Source organism: Pimephales promelas, chromosome 18 (genome assembly GCF_988280905.1).
Source record: "Pimephales promelas chromosome 18, fPimPro1.hap1.1, whole genome shotgun sequence".
NCBI lineage: Eukaryota > Metazoa > Chordata > Actinopteri > Cypriniformes > Leuciscidae > Pimephales > Pimephales promelas.
Window position 1 is genome coordinate 10,252,462 of NC_142786.1, and position 17,832 is coordinate 10,270,293.

General features: G+C 36.6%; 1 protein-coding gene across 4 annotated transcripts in view; it reads right to left on the reverse strand.

Annotated features, from left to right (window-relative positions):
- Nucleotides 1-17,832, reverse strand: part of igf2bp3 (insulin-like growth factor 2 mRNA binding protein 3) — a 40,857-nt gene that overhangs the window by 2,875 nt on the left and 20,150 nt on the right. Inside the window, exons 4-15 of one of the 4 annotated variants that reach the window (XM_039678976.2) lie at nt 17,167-17,218; nt 17,008-17,071; nt 15,707-15,985; nt 13,923-14,057; nt 13,397-13,519; nt 12,635-12,770; nt 12,412-12,546; nt 9,076-9,147; nt 8,075-8,194; nt 7,869-7,943; nt 6,479-6,610; nt 3-116 (exon numbers count right to left, since the gene is read on the reverse strand). In XM_039678976.2, the coding sequence (XP_039534910.1) occupies nt 3-116; nt 6,479-6,610; nt 7,869-7,943; nt 8,075-8,194; nt 9,076-9,147; nt 12,412-12,546; nt 12,635-12,770; nt 13,397-13,519; nt 13,923-14,057; nt 15,707-15,985; nt 17,008-17,071; nt 17,167-17,218 (1,437 nt within the window). Of the gene's footprint in view, nt 1-2; nt 117-6,478; nt 6,611-7,868; nt 7,944-8,074; nt 8,198-9,075; nt 9,148-12,411; nt 12,547-12,634; nt 12,771-13,396; nt 13,520-13,922; nt 14,058-15,706; nt 15,986-17,007; nt 17,072-17,166; nt 17,219-17,832 lie in introns of all 4 variants that reach the window. The other 3 variants (XM_039678975.2, XM_039678978.2, XM_039678979.2) reach the window with 3 other exon arrangements.

Sequence of the window (17,832 nt, forward strand, 5' to 3'; positions counted from 1 at the left end):
ACCTGGCTTGCATAGAAGTGGCCTGTGATTTTTACTACTACTTGGTCATTTTCATCAGGCGTCTGGTCCCGCGGGACAACCACCTCCGCACTGGTCAAGTTCTGTAGTTCATTCACCTAAAGACAAACAGAGCAGCTTGGTCATTGGTGTCACCAGTAAAGATTATGACCTTGCAATCTTATAATACTGAACAATATCAAAGCTGTCGACTTATAACACCATTTGAACTCGTAGATAATTGTTTTATAGACATTTTACAGAATTTTGAACCACCATAGTGCACCATTTTTCATGTCCCTAGGTTTGCATACCCCATTTCCATAAATACATAGGCCTACTACATAATATTTTTATTTTTTACGTTGTTGTTGGGTATATCAGTATTGATTCTGTCTAATGTGTAAGACTGGGAAAAACTGGTTAAGGAGATAGACCTGACCACTGGTCTATGAGACAAAGGACCTTGCAGCAAATTAACATTTGAACTCAACACACACATCCCCCACTCTTGCAGAGATCACCCAAACTCACAAGAATCTATATGGTTGTAATCTGAACAACTATCATACAGTTTTATACATGCATTTAGTATTATTTGAAATGTCTCAGTGCAACTGATATAAAGGTCTTGTTTCAAAATAAGTAAAACGAAAGGTAACAAGGTTTTTAGAGTTTAGAGAGAACACACACGAAGGAGGGTGGATGTTTAAATGCCAATTCCCACTGTTAGCAAATGGTCTGTCCTCATCAAGTCTGATGTTCACATATGAAATTAGGTCTAGCTATATAATGAAATGCAGCTGAAGGATCAGGGCCTTTTCTGTTTTTCAGATGAACCGTGAGGCAAAGAGGCCGATCTCTCAGCTTCATGTATTTCCTAACGTCGGGTTCGTCCTCTCTTTATTCCAGAGTATTTTATGTTTTGTATTGATTATCTTTAAATGATTATGAAATTGGAGTGATAAATTTTTACCCGACATAATAAATTGTTACATTTGATGTCTAACTGACTTTGATATTTCATTAGAATTAATGGGAATTAGTCAAACTTTCGCTTGAATATTTAATGCACATGCATATCAAAAACATTTTCATTTTATGGAGTAAGATAAAAGAATGAGAATACATATGAAAAATGTATTTTTTCATTTAATACAAATGTATTTTTTCATTTAATACAAAATACTTTGCCACGAGAAAAGACCCGCGGATCGAATTGTCGCCATTGGATCGATCGTGCCAGGCCTTACAAATGTAGTTTAATTAAATTAATTTGAACAATTATAATAAACGTTTTTTTTATTCCCTAAATTTATTGTCAACTCTTACCTTTGACTACCTTCTTACCATCTATTTTTTTATAGAGGTTGTTTTATTTATTTCTTTTACAAATTTTATCTTTGAAATTCAATATCAAGCTTGTAGCAACTCACAATGTAAGAACTGCACATAATGTAATAAGCATTACATTATGATTGTAATAAAATGTTCTTAAATGTAATGCGTCCCAAAATGTAATAATTTTTACTGCGAGAAGAAAAGTATTACATTAAGAACATTTTATTACAATCATAATGTAATGCTTATTACATTATGATTGTAATAAAATGTTCTTAATGTAATACGTCCCAAAATGTAATAATTTTTACTGTGAGAAGAAAAGTATTACATTATAAACTCACCGAAAACGTTGTGATTATTGTAATATCTTTTGAAACAAATATTAGTAACCTTACAGTACATAAATACATCTAAATCCAGTTTTAAAGGGATACGCCACTTTTTTTGGAAATAGGCTCATTTCACCACTCCCTCAGAGTTAAACAGTTGCGTTTTACTGTTTTCAAATCCATACTTCCGATTTTCTGTTATTTAGAATAATATCAGTGACCAGAGAGTTTCTGGTCTCATTGAATTCCATAGTAGGAAAAAAATATACTATGGAAGTCAATTGGACAAGAAACTGTCTGGTTACTGATATTCTTCTAAATATCAAAAAAATAATAATCATCTGAATACATTCGAAAATGGTAAAACCCAACTGTTTAACTCTGGGGGAGTGGTAAAATAAGCCTATTTCCAAAAAAAGTGGAGTATCCCTTTAATCTACCTGCAAAATGGAACATTTAAATTTTATGATTATTACGTTTTTATTAAACAAAGCATTCATTTACAGTACATTTTAAAAATCTAAATCCAGTCTTAACTTGCAAACGAAATCCACCAGATTACTGATACTATTATTACTACTATACATAAGCTATACATACTGTTAAAATGACAAACAGTAATATACCAATATAGAAACTATTAAAAAAAATATAAAAAAAAACTCAATATAGTATCAATATAGTAATAATGAGGGATGTGTTGGATCACATCATTTGCATGTTAAGAAAACGGTGTACATGTAAATACAGTACAACTTACAATCAAGTACACTGGTTGTAAAAAGTCCACACACCCTTGCTAAATCTGTTTGGTTTTGTGATGTAAAATAAATAAAATCTGAACTTATTCACCAACTAGTAATAGTATTTTTAGTAATATGGTGGACTTAAGCATGGTTAAGACTGGATTTTGATTTTTAAAAAATATTCTGTAAAGGAATACTAACAAGCTTTTACAATTGTGAAAATGTTTATAATGTAATCAACTTCTCAATGTTAAAAATGTATAAAGATTAAAAGGAAATTACTACATTATGAACATTTTATTACGATAATAAATGTAACTTCACATTATGTGCAGTTTTTCCATTGAGTTTTCCATTATTATCAATACATCCACTCCATAGAGAGAAATATTAAAAAGTTTGAGAGAAACATTATTTCTAAAATTACATTTGTAAAGTTAATTACATTCCTTTTTTTGTTAACTATGTTAGCTTCTTTTTGCTCAGACCAGGTGTAGAGTCTGATTTTTAGGTCAGAATTTGCACTCTGTTAGTCTCAAACCTGTTAAATAAGAAGACCTGATTTGGGGAAAAAAAAAAAAATTGGTTCATTTGTTATAGGAGAGGAAGAATTTTGCAAACTCATTAAAGGTGCAATGTGTAAAAATTGAGCGTCTATTAACAGAAATGCAATATGACCCTTTAAATCATCTAAATCAACAACTTGTTAGACCCAATATCAACTAAGCTTCTGAAAGAGATGCTTCCAGAGGTCATAGATCCTCTTCTCAATATCCTCAATTCATCTTTGTCTCTTGAATAGGTCCTAAAAACCTTTAAAAGTTGGCTATGATAAATCCGCTTAAAAAAAAAAAAGCAACTTGATCCTACAGACTTAATCAATTACAGGCCGATCTCAAATCTGCCTTTTACCCTCAGTATGTTCCTTTCTTGAAATAAATGATATCTGTGAGGATTTTCAGTCAGGATTTAGACCGTACCATAGTACTGACACCACTCTCATTAGTCACAAATGATTTGCTCTTATCATCCGATTGTGGTTGTCTCTCGCTATTAGTGTTACTTGATATTAGTGCTGCATTTGATACCACTGACCACAACATTCTTTTAAATAGACTGGAAACATGTTGGCATTAGAGGAATTGCATTAGCATGATTTAAATCATACTTATCTGACCATTATCAGTTTGTAGCCATAAATGAAGAAATGTCTTATCGATCTCAAGTTCAGTATGGCGTACCACAAGGCTCATTACTAGGATTGCTGCTGTTCACTCTGTACATGCTACCATTAGGAGATATCATTAGGAAACATGGAATTAGCTTACACTGTTTTGCTGATGATACTCAGCTCTAAATTTCTTCAAAACATAACGAAACTTACCAATTCACAAAATTATAGCTGATATAAAAAAATTGGATGACTAGTAATTTCCTACAACTAAATTCATACTTCCATATTGTGCACTGCAGTTTCTCCCATTCATGTAATAGGAGTGCACCATCTTCGTATATCTATAGCCTTTGACAAAGTCTTTTGTTGATTGAAAGAAATTAATTCTTATTGAAGCTACTAAAGTTTATCATTAGAGAGCAGTGACTGATTGTTTTTTCTTTTGTTGTATGATTCATATTAACATCAGTAGGTATACGCCTTATTCACGGCAGCCCATCTTTGGTTTTTAATGAGAATGAAAGCGAGGCTGTGAGGGATAAGACTTGCGTCTCTTCAATGGGCTGTACTGTCATTTAATGTGTTTTCGGATTGTTCTGCTCATGAAACACTGGAAAAATATCTCTCAAAGAAATGTCAGTTGACAAAAAAAACTCCCGACAATGTAAGCTGTGGAAAATTGTAAGTAGTTTAGCCACTTTATTCAGCTTTTTACAGCGGATGCCATTGGAAACACGGTAAGTCTATCCCTCACAGCCTCACTTTCATACCGGTCATGGCGCTGCTCTGAATAAGGTCTATTGTATATTACGCTGCTTTCACTTTATTATTATTAAAAATCACATGCGATTTCTTTCCCTGCCGTTTATGTACATAACCGAATGTGTGAATTCATTCACAAAAGATTGTCAAAAACGCACCGTCTGACATCCATCGTCGTATGTGTGGGCTCAGAAAACCATAAATCAGAAGATGGTATGAAGTGATATGGCTTTAAGACTCAAGCTTCCATGATGACAAACTGCAATGTCACGTGAGCATGACCACAATAGAGATTGCATCTGTTTGTTTTGATTGCATACAAAAACTGCATCTGTTTGGCTTTGATTGCATACACGAGGCACGAGCTGTAAAGACACAGCATTATATAGTGGGTGCAGGTATGACGTAAATTTATAGGCCAAAACAAGCCAGCATTTTTGCACTTCCGATTCCAATTTTGGTTAGATGGCTGATAAAAGGTCTGTGGTAACAAGCTCAAGATACTTTCATGTATTATTCTACCACAAAACACATCAGTAACCCTCCTCGTGATTGTATTATTTGGTAAGACTTTACAATAAGGTTCATTTATTAACTACCTTCGTTAACATGAACTAAGAATGAACAACTTCTACAGCATTTATTAATCTCTGTTAATGTGAATTTCAACATTTACTAATGCATTATTAAAATCAAAGGTTGTATTTGTTAACATTAGTTAATGCACTGAACTAACATGAACAATCAATGAACAGCTAGATTTCCATTAACTAACATTAACAAAATATTAACTAAGTTAACAAATGTATTGCTCATTGTTAGTTATTTATCAGTAAATGTATTAATGTTACCTAATGAACTTTATTGTAAAGTGTTAACTTTTTTTAAGCTGTTACATGTCTTGAAAAAGGTGGTTAACAAGTGGCTAATGCCTTGTTCACACTACATGATTTTAAAATGTCGGGCTGAACTGTGCGGTTCACACTTCATGACTTGCTCTCAGTGAAATCAGGAGTGTTCAAGTTGTTTAGCTGTTCACACCACACAACACAACGTGATTGATCCACAACAGGAGATAACTCACTACACGAGTTGACAACGCACTACATAGAGATACAACCACGATCAGATAAGAGCAAATCATTTGACTCTAATGAGAGCTGTTTCAGTACTATGGTACGGTCTAAATCCTGAAAATAATCAAATAAATAACGAGTTCACAACGATTCTGTCACCCAACGATTCCATCTGGTCTACAAACCACGTTTGGTCACGAAAAAACACAATAAAACGAATCAGAAATGACGCGAAACAGCACGTGCGCCAATACCCAGTGAAGAAGAGAACACAACACACGAATATGGACGTCAGACAGAAACTAGTGCTGCACACTGTTTGCGCGATGATTTACTCTGAGAAAAAAATGCAAAAAAATAAAGAAAAACTGAGATTTACCTGGTGTCCTCAACCAATGCGTTGCTATGATTGGCTGTACTCGTGACATCACTGAGGTTGAGTCGCACGACGGCTCTGGATATCTAGCAGGCTAGATATTTTTCTGGGCTCGGCGACGCGTCTGCGAGCGTTTTCGCTGCGTTGTTGGCTCTTTCATACTAACAGATTGGCAAGCGCTCATTGTCCGCTAATCCCCCGCGATAACACCCTGACCTGTCGGCGAGCTCAACGATTTGCAAATCAGGCATAAAATCCTGTAGTGTGAACTTGGCTTAAATGGAACTACAGAGACTGTCTGGGACATTAAACATCACGATGAACAGAAACTCAGTCGCTCTTTTATAGCCTCGTTATGCTTATAATTGTGCTCTTATAAACTATTCTAACTCGAACTTTCTGGGAAAAAGTTTAGATAAAAACTCAGTCAGAAATGTCAGAAGCTTAGTGATGTCGTGGGACATTAAGTCATTAAATTTACCCGAGCTTGACAAATCACTTTTTGAAAAATGTTTTACATCTCCCTATTATGCTTGCACAAACTGCTTTTGGAAAAAAGTTTGATTTTCTACATTTTAGGCACTGCATGCCAGGATTGAGCCTCATGAGGAATAAATGCATCTGTAAAGCAAACATGAGCATTGAAAACTTACAAAAGAAAAGTGGGCATTTACCGTTTTGCCTCCTTTGCCAATGACTCTGCCAGCGGCGAATGATGGCACTTTTATGTGAGCCTCTAATTTAACCTCCTCCTTCGGTCCAAAAAAGTTCTCCTCTTTTAACTTCCCAAAAATACGTCCCTGAGCCTGAGAAAAACAGGAGAGAGAATCAATGCATGAATACACAATCAAATGACTGCATTAGGTATGGGACGATAACCGGTTTCACGATAAACCACGATAAAATATACTGACGGCTAGTATCATCGTTTAAAATTTAATTATCATTAAAACAGTGTTTGATTATCGCAATTTTAATAACTCACTGTAAATCCCGTGTTTTTTTTTTTATTTTTTATTTTTATTACTATTCGAGAAGGAATGGCGGAAGGCAGTGACCGTGCTTGGGAGACTTTTCAGCCTTTTAAGAGGACCGAATCTGAGGTGTGGTCATATTTTGGCTTTTACAAAAGTCCTGAGGGAAACTTGATCGAGGATAGTCACCCTGTCTGCCGAACAAAAAGTCACTGTGCAAAAGAAACACTTCAAATCTGCCGAGTCGTCTGACCATCACCCACTGTTGTATAGCGAATGCAAGGCAAGTTAACTTCGACCTCAAACCAAAACTACTTCTAGGAAACAATTGGGCACAAAATGTTGTTTTGAGTTTAAACATTTTATGTCACTCGCTTGAAATAGACGTGAAGCTTCTGCGAAGAAAAGTTTGCAGCAAGTGGCTTTGAGCCAAAGATGAACGAACAACTTCAAATAAGATTAAGAGTGACATTTTAAGGTATAGTAATTTATAGATACATCACGTATTACACCGATTTAATTTTACCACATAATTACAGGGACATATTGAATTGATAATGAGATTAGCTAACGTTTTAAATCTTACCTGTTTATAAATTCATTTAGTAAAACAATCGTCCAGACAATATACATCACACCAATATTATCAAACTCTGTAAACAATAAATCAACTCTCATTTCATTTTCAATACAATCAAAAACCGGAGACGCAAGACGGCAAGTTGTGTTTGAATGAAACGAGAGCGCGCGTCCGTTTTGATATGGATGTGCGCTGTGTAATAATGCGTTGCTATTGACGACGGGCATTATAAAGAAGGAAATGCCATAGAATAGAATCTTGCTTAAAAAACTGCATAGAGCTGCTTGTTTTATTTGTTGTTTGTTGATTTTCAATTATAAAACTTGTAATGTTTTCAGTGTGAGTGTTCTTTTTGAACACTTCCATCTAATTTTAACAAAACCGTGATAATATTGATAATCACGATAATTTTGGACACTACAATCGTGATATCAAATTTTCATACCGTCCCATCCCTAGACTGCATATTCATGCAATGAATTGATTCATAAAACATCAAAACATTTTTACTTTGAACTGTGCCTCCGGTGGTCCAGTAATAATGACCATTCTTTGCTTGGCGTCAACTTCATCAGCAGGTGCAATCTATTGAAGACAAAAATGACAGACCTTAAACTTTACTGCTGCAATAGCATGGCAAAAATAAATCCTACTCATAATCCTGTTTAACAAACAAGGTAAAAAAAAGGTCACAACTCATTCTTGCAGTCACTCACTTTGATTGACGCACCAGCAAAGCGACTGAGCTGTTTAATGTGCTGGCCCTGCTTGCCGATAATAGCACCAACTGCCAGGGCAGGAATGAAGAGGTGCACAGTTTCTGAATCCATCTGTGGCTGCTGACACAAATACACTCATGAGTTATGATCAAATATTTAACACGATAAACCTGCTGTTATGCGAGACACATCAGGCCAAACAAAGTCCTAGGAAAACCATTCACTCACACGGTCAATTAAGTAGTCAACTATCAAGGGGTCATAGCATGAGGAATGAAGACTTGATCTTTTGACTTCACCCTGCTTGGACAACATACCACAAACTTGTCCATCCCACACCAAAAGCAACATCAGGCTGCGGAAATGCTCATATCTCTTTAGGATGATTTCAGAATATGAATCAGCAACCAGAAATGTGCTCACCAAGTTATAGTGAGAAAACCATTTAACGGATGCTGTTATTTTCATGCTATATGATTCAATTTTAACAGATGTCCCAAATTCAGTCTTAACTTAGTAGGATGCAAAAAAAAAACTGCAACCAAACTGTTTGAGCAAACTCAATTCACATCATCAGTCAAAAAAAATAAAATAAAAAATTGAGCCATACAAATGTAGACTGAGCAAACATTCAACATAACTACTCAGAAAAGTCAAGGAGTGAAAAATAAATCCCCAATAAGCCAAAACAGACACAAAATTACACACCTGAGCATTTCATTCTAGTTTTTGGGTTAGTCCAACTCCATGTTATTCATGCCCTTTCAAACTTGACAACGTTCATTCCCAACCATCACAAACACACACAAAGCACTTTAGGTCTACATCACGTGTTAAAAATCTGACCCGCAGTTTTTCAGCATTTCTGTTAGCTGTGGAGGCTGAGCGATGTCCCCGGAGCAGCAACTAATCAGGGAGCAGACGTTTGTCCCTTCAGCAAATCCAGTAGCGAGCAGCCAAGCCATGCAGTGCATGGTGGGTAATAAATAAAAACTTACAGAAAAGGCTGTACTGCTGCTGGAGGAGGGCGTAGAGGCCCAAAATGGCACCTCACTCCCAAACATGCTGCACTAAGGAAGAAACATACACATTAACACGCACACTCCCGCACACACTATACAGCCGTGACCAAAAGTATTGGCAGTGGCATAAATTGTTATGCAATGTTTGTCACCTTCACCTCCATTGGTGTATGAATGAGTGAATGAATGGGTGAATATGTAAATCGCTTTGGTGCCCATTGGGTCTGTGATAGTGCTATAAAAATGCAGCCCATTTTACCAATTCATAGCCTCCCTCTGCAACTTACTCTGGCATGGATGGGTAAACCAGCTTCTGGGCCAAAACCTGACATGGATACAAAATGTCTATGTAACGATCTTCGAGCCACTTCATTACCACGCTTGTCTTCTTGCTCAGACATGCTGCAAAATGCACGGATTTGCTTCTCCCAATGATCCAGAAGCAATTTGGTAGAAGTTTGATTCCAGAATTTTGATTCCATTCTTTTCTCATGGCAGTGTGTTTGGGCATAATTGTGAGAGAGCACACTTCCTTGGATGAAAAAGCAACCCCACCCATGGAAGGTTTCAGGATGCTTCACTGTTGGCACAACACGGGACTCATTTGCCCTTCTTGACACCAAGCCATTGTCCAAAAGTCTTGGGCCTGACTGTGCGTGCAGATGCACTCACACCCACCTGCTGCCAACATTGAGAAAGCTCTGGTGGTGCTGTCTAGTACTTGTTTACACTTTCACCATGTACTGATGATATTAGTGAAATTAAGTTAGCTGGTCATTTTGTGCCAGTGCCAAAAAAAATAAATAATGAAATTTGGGATTTGTGATAGTTAATTTTTTTTGGCCAATGAGGCCTTTTGCAATTATTTAAAGGAGTGGGTTACTGTTTTTTTTTTTTGCATGATTGTGTTTATGGGGTGCAATATAACATGTATTCGTGGTTTTTCTTTTTTTTTTAAAAAGTCTTATTTCTTATTAAAGTCCCTATGAAATCAAAATTGACCATACTTACTATGTTTGCCTAAATTGATCGTTTTGTGAACAATTCATACTTTGTTTGCCTAAATTGATCGTTTTGTGGTGAACAATTCATACTTTGTTTGCCTAAATTGATCGTTTTGTGGTGAACAATTCATACATGTAAGACAATCCACACAAAAAAAAATTTTTGGCTTCGTAATCTTTAATCAAATTTTGAATATGCCCCTCCCCTCTGCATTGGAGGACCTTGCCCGATGACGTAGGCTTTACGGTTTGGGTGTCTCCTTAACATCCATAACCACGCCCCTCCAACTGACAGCTGCTGTGTGTTTGCGTGTGTAAACTTGCCTCATCCTCCATTTCAGAATGAAACACCCATTTTTCTAGATCCAATCAGGTGCTAGTTGGAAAAAAAGCCACGCCCACTATTTTGCCTCATTTAGTATTCCGTTTCTCTCGGAAACACGTCACAACACTGGAGAAAAGTCGTTTGCAACTTCTGGTTCACGGGGACTTTAAATTTCACTTTTATTGTAAGCCGCTTTTTCCTCTGTCCTTCGAACGACTGGAACCACTCCCTCAGAAACAGGCAGTGGGCTCAGATTGGTTAGTTTGGGCCAGTGTGTTGTGATTGGCTAAACGGTAGCTCACGTTGTCCGGATACTAACGCCATTACCTTTACGGGCGAAACGTGCATGTGCTCCGGTCCAATGTAAATGCTGTCGATACTGCAGTATCAGTTTGAGCCAGAATCAGACCCAGAAAGCGTTGATGAAGAGAGACAAGCAGAACCACACCACACAAGGCTGTTACAAAACGGTTCTGAATGGTAATTTGCCTATATTTTACTATAACTTTATATATGTTTGTTTTACACAATAGCATTGAACTGATTGAAACAATAGCGTTGGCACTGGTTTACATTCTTGATCAAATCGAAAATAACGTAATAAAGTATATATACATGAAAAATACATTTACAACATTAGTACTTATACAAAATTCAGGTCCATAATGTTTGTATGCGTTTGTTGTAGACACAAAATAGCATAACTAGTAGCCTGAGTGGCTATAAAGCCAGCGCTGGTATTTGATAAAACTAAAACACAAGGATACGTCTGAAATTATAGATGCAAATACATTTAAAATGATTAAGTCTTAGCCTACTTACAGGTTGTGGCCCAACAACTGCTGCCTCTGGTTTTAAAGTTGGAACTGCTTCATGTTTTAGAAACAGTTTCTTGTTGAATCCGGCATTGAATTTGTGGAGATTCTGGAAGCTGTCTTGCGTAAAATGCGCTGCACAGAAAGCTAAACTACGATCGTCATTTTCAGGAACAATCAAACATATATTTTATCCATTGTTGACGAACTACAGTGTCCGTGGGAACCCTGAACACAGAAGACCTGGGTGAACATAACACACTTTCGACGAGTCGCAGAAATATGGCCATGCCCTTTTTTGCATTTTCCGGAGGGAGTGGTTGATGTAAATGTATGGGTTAGTGACGTCTAAAAACCCAGCTGTAGTCCCAATAGAGTCGTTTTTGTAGGCAGTAAACGTCCTGATTTTTAAAAGACGATATCTCCGCTTACATTGAACTTTCAGTGCTGCAACTTTGCAGATACTGTTCATGCACCAACAGCAACATTACACACTATTTAAAAAAAAAAAAAAAAAAAAAAAAAAAAAAAAAAATCGCAATCAAACCCCCCCCCCCTTAAAATGCACATGATCACTCTGCACAATAATCTAGAAACAATGTGAATCAACACCACAACTAAAGCAGCAAACTAAGTGAAACTATTTATGTCACTACAAAGAACTTCTGTCCACGGCTGTAGGCGCCAACTGTACATATTGACGTTAAATACGTAAATGGTTGTCAAATTACCGACTTTAGAACCAAGTCGGTACTGAAATTGTGAGGCTATGAGCACTGTTGACCGGAATCGTAAACACCTCTGATTACCAATTGTGTTCACAAGCTCTGTTGACCGGAATCGTAAACACCTCTGATTACCAATTGTGTTCACAAGCTCATCAACTATGTCTGTGATTGGCTACAATGATCAGCGGCAGCACTTTAAAAACATGTTGCAAATACAAAATGACAATTTTCACCAAGTGCTTCTACAGTTTGAAAGCAGGCGTCTATCAGTGGATGGGTCAGCTGCTTAACAGCGCTCAAAGTGTCACATTTTTTAAATTTAAGTACCGACATCAGTACTTTTGACAACACAAAACGTACATCAACACGCTCAACTTTCATGAGTGTACACCAAACATACATCTCACACACACACATTCAATTATATCTAATTGTGTTACCCCAAAAGATTGATAGCCAGCTTGAGCCCCAGCCGGAGGTCCTGATACCACAGAGGGTGACATCCCTCCACCCGCTGCACCGGGAAAAATACCCAACGCGTTAAGATTGAGCCCTGGAATCAGGTTAGATTGTAGCTAGAGGAATAAAAGGGCATATATTTTTGTTGTGCTGTATGCAATCTCAGATGACAATGAATCCATAATGACATCGTTGCAGACTTACATGCATGGCGGCTACGTCATTCTCGTAGGACTCACGGATTTTCTTCATGACTTCTTCTTCTGCTTTTGAGCAAGCATCTAATGTACCCTTAACAGTAATGGTGCGCTCTGGGTTATACAAGGTCAGATCCTGCAGCCTGGGATTGGAAGGATATGGAAAGGAAGAGAAAAGGGAACATGAAGTAGCTCTATTAATAAAAATACATTTAGTATTCATCTACAACACACATTAGATGACAAAAAAAATAATAAAGTGGCATAGACATAGTCATAAACCTTATACATGTGTGCCAAAAGAGGTAACCAGTCATACATGAGTAATAAAAGGGAGTAATATATAATTATAATTAAAAAAAAAAGGAAAATCTAAATTCCCTCACATTTGAAGGTCAAACTACCACTTGAAGTAACAGACCTCATTATTACGCATCCAACATTATTTAGTAATGCTGGATGAAACCCAAACATTAAAACTGAACTGTGCAGCATTGATAAACCTACCAGACAAGTTAAAAGCATATTCAGTGGGTCACAGTGTAAATCAGAGTGTGTTGCCAAAGTTTTAAAACGATGACCTCTGAGGAACAAATGACATCTTCGGAAGCATGTATAGTAACGAATTAAGATTCAACCCCGTGTATATTATTTATTGGTGTCATGGTGCATGCTGGGAAACATAAGCCAGCAAGCAGTTATGAAAAAAACCAAAACACACATTGCTGACTTCAAAGTATAAAGAACACACACCAAAAAAAGTACTTACGGTGAGATTGTGATCTTTGTGTCAGTATCTTGTTCAATTTTCTTCAAGTTGCGCCCCTCCTTTCCAATCAGACGGCCGACAAAATTATTATGAGCCAGAATCTTAAGAGGGATTTCTTCAGTGCTGTGAATATGGAGGGTATAATGGGTTTAATGTGACTAAATGTGCAACATTAAGTGTAAATGACTATAGTTGTGTCCCACATGATGCACTATACACAATGTACTTTATGAACTCCATTTGGATATTTTGTCATTCAACATTGGAGTCTGAGCCCCTCCCCTTCCCCTATGTCATTAAAGCTGCAATTTTTGTGTCAATTTAGTGCATCATCCAGCGATTTAAAGTGCACTTTTGAGAATTTTCAGTAAAAATCTACTCGCACTATTTATACTACAAAACGTCATAGAATAGCGCAAAAGTACGCCAATTGGGACACACCTTCCGCCTGGGAAGTTTGTGTGACAGTGTGGTATGACAGAGGGATCAACAGAAACAGTATGACAGAATTTGTGTATCATCGCACATTTTAGTGTCAATTGCCTCTTTCTGCATGATCTCCATGATGTTTCGACAGGCAGAACTACATCCCTCTGGAGTGGAGTGAACAGTGATGGGCTTCTCCGCAGCACCTGCATTCTCCTTACGATGGATATCAATCCTGTGTGCACATACAATATGTTATCAACTATCAATGTTAGAGCAGTCAGACCAACTCTGGGTTCCCATCCCAAATGCAAGGATTATATAAACAGAAGGTTATGGTTAAAGACAGACATTCTTAATGTTAGAAAAGATTTCAATTTAAAACTTGTTTAACAGTGGGGGTGGGGTGGGGGATTCACCCATGTAGGGTTGTAACGTATGAGTTTCACAGTATGATAACCGTCTCAGAAATTATCGCGGTTTACGGTATTAAAAAATTATTAAATATATTTAAACTGCATTATTAAATGATGGTTCTTATTATCATCAGTTAAAATGACAGTTAAATAAAATAAACATTTGTTCAATAAAACATATCTAATCAACAATCTTCAATAACTGATTATGAATAAGATTAACATCTTATTTTTATCATTAATAACTTATTATATTATGTTTGAAAAATAATTGAGTTCTATTAAATGTTTTTTATTCCAATTTTTTTAATGATTTAATAGAAATATATTATCAAAAACGGTGGTAATCAAATAAGTTTAGCAAATGTTTTAATCCTTTTATTTTTTGACAAAGTGCTGCAAAACAGATTTAGTCAATTAAACCATGGACAAACAATATTCCTTAAAGAATGTGTAAATACATTTTAGTATTATTGTTGGTGTTTAAACAGCACTTTCTCTTTAAAAAAGGGGAGGAGACCGCAAGAAACCCTGGGTTTACTGAAGAAAACCTGCTCCCGACCAGGTTAGGTTCACAGAGTAAGTTACCATGGTAACTGACTCCGAGTATAAGTTACCTCTCTTTCAGAAACGGGCATGACTTACTCTGCTTTCTCGGGTTTGATACACCCCCCTTTCTGAAATGGAAAACCCAGAGTTTCCCTCATTTCAGGGTTAACATACTCAGAGTTTTCACTTAACGTCCTTTCTGAAACAGGCCCCTGAAGGATCATGTGGCACTGAAGTTTGGACTAATAGTTGCGGAAAATTCTGTTTTGCCATGTCAATATATTTTAAAATATATTGACATGAAAAGATATGACTTGGATATTGATTTTATAGATTTTATCATCAAATAAATTCAGTCTTAATGATCACAATATACGGTTAAAAAAATTCTTACCAACCCCAAACGTTTGATTGATATTCTAAGTACATTTCCACGGTCGGAAAACAGTCATATCTACATTATCTACAGAGCTGGGAATTTGAGAACTGGTGGTAAACTGGGCCAATATATTTCTTCTAACCACTTAAGTTGTACATAAAAACTGCCCATCAAGCAGTGGCTAAATGTAATAATTTTTAATACAAACTTTTCAAAAACATCAATTTGGAACGTAAATTATAATTGTATTATTAAATACATCAAATTCTTCAATCATCGAAAATACAATTTTGATCAGTGAAATGAACTAATAATAAAATTATGAATAATAATAATCTGCACAGATCAAACTTCAAACCTTGCTTTTGAACAGTGATGGTTTATGCTTATGTTGTTGCTTCATTAAATCCAATATTGCAAAAGATTTTGCTAAACTGGTATATAGAGCAAATAGGCTTAGTGCCCAGTGTAAATGTTGTAATGATAATATGTGGTGCTTGTGCGCATTGTAAAACGGGACTGATTACAGAGTATTCTTACTTTGAGTGAGTCTGCTTGGTTATGTTGCGGATGGTAGCACCTTCCTTGCCAATAATAGCTCCTACAAACTGGGTGGGCACCAACATGCGTAGAGGCACATCTGACTGTAGTTTAGGTCTCGCGCCCAGATTGGGGGAGTCTTGACGAGGCGGTCCGCGTGAGTTGAAACCTCTCCTGCCGCCCACGGCAGGTGTATCTGCTGTAGCCGTCTCATCTGGGATATAGGAAACCTTTAGTGCGTAGTTCTCCATAAGGAAGCCATTTAATTTGTCCAATGCTCTGGAAAAGTGAGCGCAGAAGAATGGGAAACAACATTAACTTACTAACGTGAACAGATCTTTTTATTTATTTAAAAAAAATATAATTTTAATTAATTTAATTCAATTAAAATTGTTATTTTTCAGAGAAAGGACCAAAGCAATGATGGATGTACAAAGCTACTTTTATACACGCATCACACTTTTATGTGTGGGATATTTTTAAAAAAAACTGGGCGTCAATGAATGAAATTCTGCATTGCATTATTGCATAAACGCGTTAGAAAATGCTAAATAAGTTTTTGGTTTAACTATACCCTTTAAACAGATTGGCTCTTGCTGATTTGGAACAAATTAAAATAGTACAGATATAAACAATTGCAGAAAATAAAATGGGCCTCATTTATAAATACATCTATTAAATATACAAGACAATTTTTGTACAATGTCGCAATTCAATGCAACGGTTTATACAAAAATAGTTCATGAAAACATTCCATGAATGACGCCCAACGTTTTTCATAACAACTTTTTTCTTTATTCAATATTGGCCATTTTCGGGGAATAGCCCTGGCGACTGAGACATTGAAATCTGAGGCCATGAAATCCATCTCTGCTTTTCAGCTTCCCTCTCAAACAGGACGCATGTAAAACGTATGCTCTTCAACTCCCCATCGGTTTAGCTTAAGGCTTAGACATGTAATGCCAGAGTCCTTTAAAGCCACCAAATCTTTCATTGACATCCACTAGCAGATGGTAACAGGAACTCCCTATTGTGCGCAAACAATTGCAGAAGATTCTTTTATCCAAGCCTTTCCATTCATTTACCAGAGGCTTCTTCACCAACCCCTGTGACCGCTCTGCAGTTCTACTAATCAAACAGTAGGTGGCACTGAATGAGTTATTATAATTGCTGAATAAATCCCAATAGCAGTGCATGTGTAACCGACAGTCTCACATTTCACTGCGAGATGTGGGACAGAGACGCTCTCGAGGGGGTGGGGGGTGACCGAGTCGGCCGAATCCCAGGCAGATGATACTCACTCTCTGGCTTGGTCCTTGGCGGCATATCGCACATTGACTACAGCAGTCTCCGTGTCAGTGTTGACTGAAGATGGAATAGAAAGAAGGAAGAGAATTAGCTAATTGTTTATATATACAGATTACTACTTAAGTGACAATCTGCTGAAGAGCATATTCTACCTTGTTCACAGCTCTCCACTGTGCCGTACTGGGCTAACAACCCGTCCAAAACCTGTTGGTGTAGACAAGCAACAAACCTTCAGAATGAGATTATTGGTGTAAGAAACTGGAGGCAGAACAAAAAAAAAAATATTGAACGGTTAAAGTTAACAGTTGACCCAAAAACCATTTACTCAGCCTCACACTGATCCAAACCGGCATGACTTTTTCCTTCAGTTTTGGAAAAAAAGCAAACAAAAGAGCCATTAGCTTTTTGTGTTGCTCAGAAGAAAGTCACAGGTTTGGAACGGATGAAGGAGTTTAAATGACTACATACATTTTTCTTCAATATACATAGTCGCTGCAGTTAATGAAAAAGTAACAATAGATCTTTCATATCGTGATGTTAAACTGAAATTTAATGTACTATCGTAATAGAAAAGTAACTTTGTATGCATCAGTTGTGGGTTAACGTTGACTAAATGGGATATATGATTGGAAAAATCCAGCATACGTCACACTACAGAGAAGTCAGTTTCAACTGGAATGTCCAGTTGCAACAACAACAACAAAAAAAACTACCTTGTTTTTTAATAACACCAACACGGATAGTGTTCACAATAAGATCTAACATTCATTTTTGTCCATTTCATGTTGACCAAGCAGTTTGCCTCTTAATGATTTGGA